This window comes from Fukomys damarensis, unplaced genomic scaffold (assembly GCF_012274545.1).
Source record: "Fukomys damarensis isolate Sample0158 unplaced genomic scaffold, DMR_v1.0_HiC HiC_scaffold_28, whole genome shotgun sequence".
NCBI lineage: Eukaryota > Metazoa > Chordata > Mammalia > Rodentia > Bathyergidae > Fukomys > Fukomys damarensis.
In genome coordinates, this window is record NW_022900940.1 from 21,416,413 (window position 1) to 21,419,640 (window position 3,228).

General features: G+C 44.1%; 1 protein-coding gene across 1 annotated transcript in view; it reads right to left on the reverse strand.

Moving 5' to 3' along the window:
• The window catches only part of Crtap (cartilage associated protein), a 35,476-nt gene that overhangs the window by 30,519 nt on the left and 1,729 nt on the right, over positions 1 to 3,228 (reverse strand). The window contains exon 3 of the mRNA XM_010629717.3: positions 3,040 to 3,124. Coding sequence (XP_010628019.1) covers positions 3,040 to 3,124 — 85 coding nt within the window. The remainder of the gene's footprint in view (positions 1 to 3,039; positions 3,125 to 3,228) is intronic.

Below are 3,228 nucleotides of genomic sequence, written 5' to 3' on the forward strand. Positions count from 1 at the left end.
ATATAAAAAAAAATCACACAAAGATGCGGCTGACAGTCCCTGGGAAACAGAGGTGCTTCACAGGTAAGAGATGGTAAGAGGAAAGCAAGATGAATGTTGGGAACAAAGTCATTTTGTGTCCTGCTAAGGCAGACCTCTCTAGGCATTTTTCACAAATTTATCTTCTTTACTGTTGCATGGCCAGAGCCGTGTGGTGCAACATAATTCCAAGACATGGGGCACAGGACTTCTGTGACAGATTAAAGACATGCAAGAAGGATAAGGATTGCTGCACAGCAGAAATGTCATTATAGTTTAGTTGGAGATCTTGGTTATTTTTATTTTTTACTTTTTTTTTTGGTACCGGCGATTGAACTTGGGTCCTTCCACTTGCAAAGCAGGTGGTGGAACCACTGAGCTAAATCCCCGGCCTATTTTTTCCTTTTAAAATAACTTTTGGTATAGGAATTCCTGTATAAGCTGGGCAGACAGCGAATTGGAGGTGATTGTGTTCTAATATTATTTATGGACACTGATACTTAAATCTCATATTTTCAAATGTCATAGATAGGATTTTTTTTTTTTGTCTTTCAACTAAAAATGTAAAAACTATTCTTAGCTGGAGGCCATTCATAAGGAGGCAGAGGGTTAGGTTTGGTCCTTGGCTCTCAGTTGACCCTAAATTCTGCGTGTCTCAGTTCACTGAAAATGCCTCTTTCCTAATGTATATTATAGCATTGAGTCTAGGCTGGGAAAAAAGGAGGGAAAAGTTGAATTTTTCATGTGTAAGAATTTTTTAAACTTCATTTTTGTTTGTTGTTTGTTAGTATCAGGGATCAAACTCAGAAACTTGCCGGGCAGGCAGCAGCACGACTGAGCTAAATCCCCTGGCCCTGTTTTTTTTCTTTTTCTTTTTTCTTTTCTTTTTTTTTTTTTTTGAGACACCTCACTATGCAGGTCAGGTTGGCCTCGAATTCACTCTGTAACCAGGCTGACCTTGAAATCACGTCCATCTTCCTGCTTCAGCCTCTGGAACGCTAGGCTTAAACTTCATTTGGAAGTAATTTCAGACTTGGAAAAACTGTACAAAATTGCTTCCTTGATTACCCAAATGTTAACATTTTTCCACATTTGCTTTTCTTTCTCAGGTTCTCTTCATACTTGTAATACCAGCTCTGGATTGCCGTTTTGTCAATTCTCTCCAGTTTTTTATTTGTTTTTGGTTTTTGTTTAGTTTGTTTTTGTTTTTTGTGACAGAGTTTCAGTAAGGAGCCCAGGCTGGCCTCAAACTTACAATCCTGCCTCAGCCGTCCAGAGTGCTCGAATTATAAACACGTACCATCACATTCAGCTCTGTCGCCTCATCTTTTTTTCTGAATTGGTAGAGTCACTTGTAAAGATGATGCCCTTGTTTCCTAAAAACTTGAGAGGCAGGAGGGGTTCTGGAAGTGGATTTGCTGCCAAGGCTCTTTGTTTAGAGGGTTTTCATACAGTAAAATCACACCACAGGTTACCTTAGGCCAAACTATAATGAACCTAGAGGCTGATATGTCCAGCCACTAGCTGATTTTTGTTTATTTGTTTTTTGAGACAGGGTCTCACTATGTAGTTGAGACTAACCTGGAACTCACTATGTAGCCCAGGCTGGTCTCGAACTCACAGCGATCCTCCTGCCTCAGCTTCCCGAGTGCTGGGATTACAGGCATGTAGCTGATATTGATTTAATAGAGAAACAAAGCTTGCAGCAAGGGTACATACTCAGGAGAAGAACGAAGGCATTTCTGGAAGGGGTGGGAGTGAGGGTCGGAATGTTCTGGTCACTGTTCAGGCTTACTGGACCACAGGGTGATAGCTGCAGCAGCACAGCTCTGCACTACCTCTGGAGAGGCTCGCAGGCCTGGCCATCATGTCTCCATCTTGGGCACAAGCCTTGACCACAGGCTTGGTTGCCTCATCTCTGTCTCTTTCTACCTGCCTAGCACTCTCTGCCTAACTTAGCTATCTACAGTAACAGGAACCAACTAAAGTCTTGACGGGGAAGAATTTTTGTCAGTAATATAATTTAACCACACGTTTATCTATTTACTTTTGAGACAACGTCTTCCTGTGTAATTCAGGCTGGGCTTGAATTCACTAGGTAGCCCAGGCTGGCCTCGAACTTGCAACGATCCTCTTGCTTCAGCCTCCCAGGTGCTTGGGTTACAGTCATGTACCACCATGCCTGGCTTCATGTTTATTTTTCAAAATAAGAAATTAATAACAACCAAAAAAAGACATCTAAATAATTGAATTTAATAGCGTGTGTAAATTATAGCTCGATAAAGCTGGAACATTTTAACTTTATGTATTTAAAAGCAAGTTCCCTAAAGTTTCCTTCCTCCATTTTGATTAAAGCTGAAACCTGTGCAGTAGGAGACAGTGGGATTTTCAGAGTGCAGGGTTCCAGCCAGGGAAAAAAATGTTAACTGTAGACTAAGATCTGGTCATGCTGGAGGCCCCAGACAAGTTAACTCACGATGAGAAAAATACTAGAATTTCATGCTCCTTTGACGGCTCTGCCGGCAACACAGTTACTGAGAGGATTAAATACAGCACCGAAAGGTGGGAAGTGCTGCTGCTCTTATCCATTAAAAACTACGATTAAAGAAAAACTTCAGACGCCGGTGACCTGGGGGGCTGGTACACGGAATAATTGTGCCACAGTGAATCACATTTCCAAATTTAGTAACCTAGAGCGTGATTCTCAAACTTGAGTGTGCATCGGAAAAACTTGGAGGGCTTATACCAAGCGTAACCCATAGTTGGGCTCCATCCCTAGAATTTCTGAGTCAGGGTTTCCGGGATGAGGCTGCAAAATTTGCATTTCTAACGAGTTCTACGTCTTGTGGATTCAGCTGGGCTACAGACCACAATCGGCAAAACCCTGCTTTGGAGTTCTACGCGGTTGAGGGTCTACCCAGCGCGTCTGGGTTTAGCTGTTGTCAACTTCCCCCTGCAGTGCTCTACAGCCCGCCACGCATAAGGAGCCCCCAGTCCTTATCCAATCCCTGTGCGCATTACCAAGCAGCTGACTGCAGGGCCTCCCGGTCTCCATTCCAAAAGGTCTTCCCTCCAGCCGCCGCTGGCCGGGGCGAGATCACGTAGAAGTCACTAGGCTGAGTGTGAACTCGACTCCAGGGTCCCCAGAACTGGCGGGGCGGAGCCGCCCCAGGGGCGGGGCGGGGCGGGGCCAGGCGCAGGTCCTCAGTT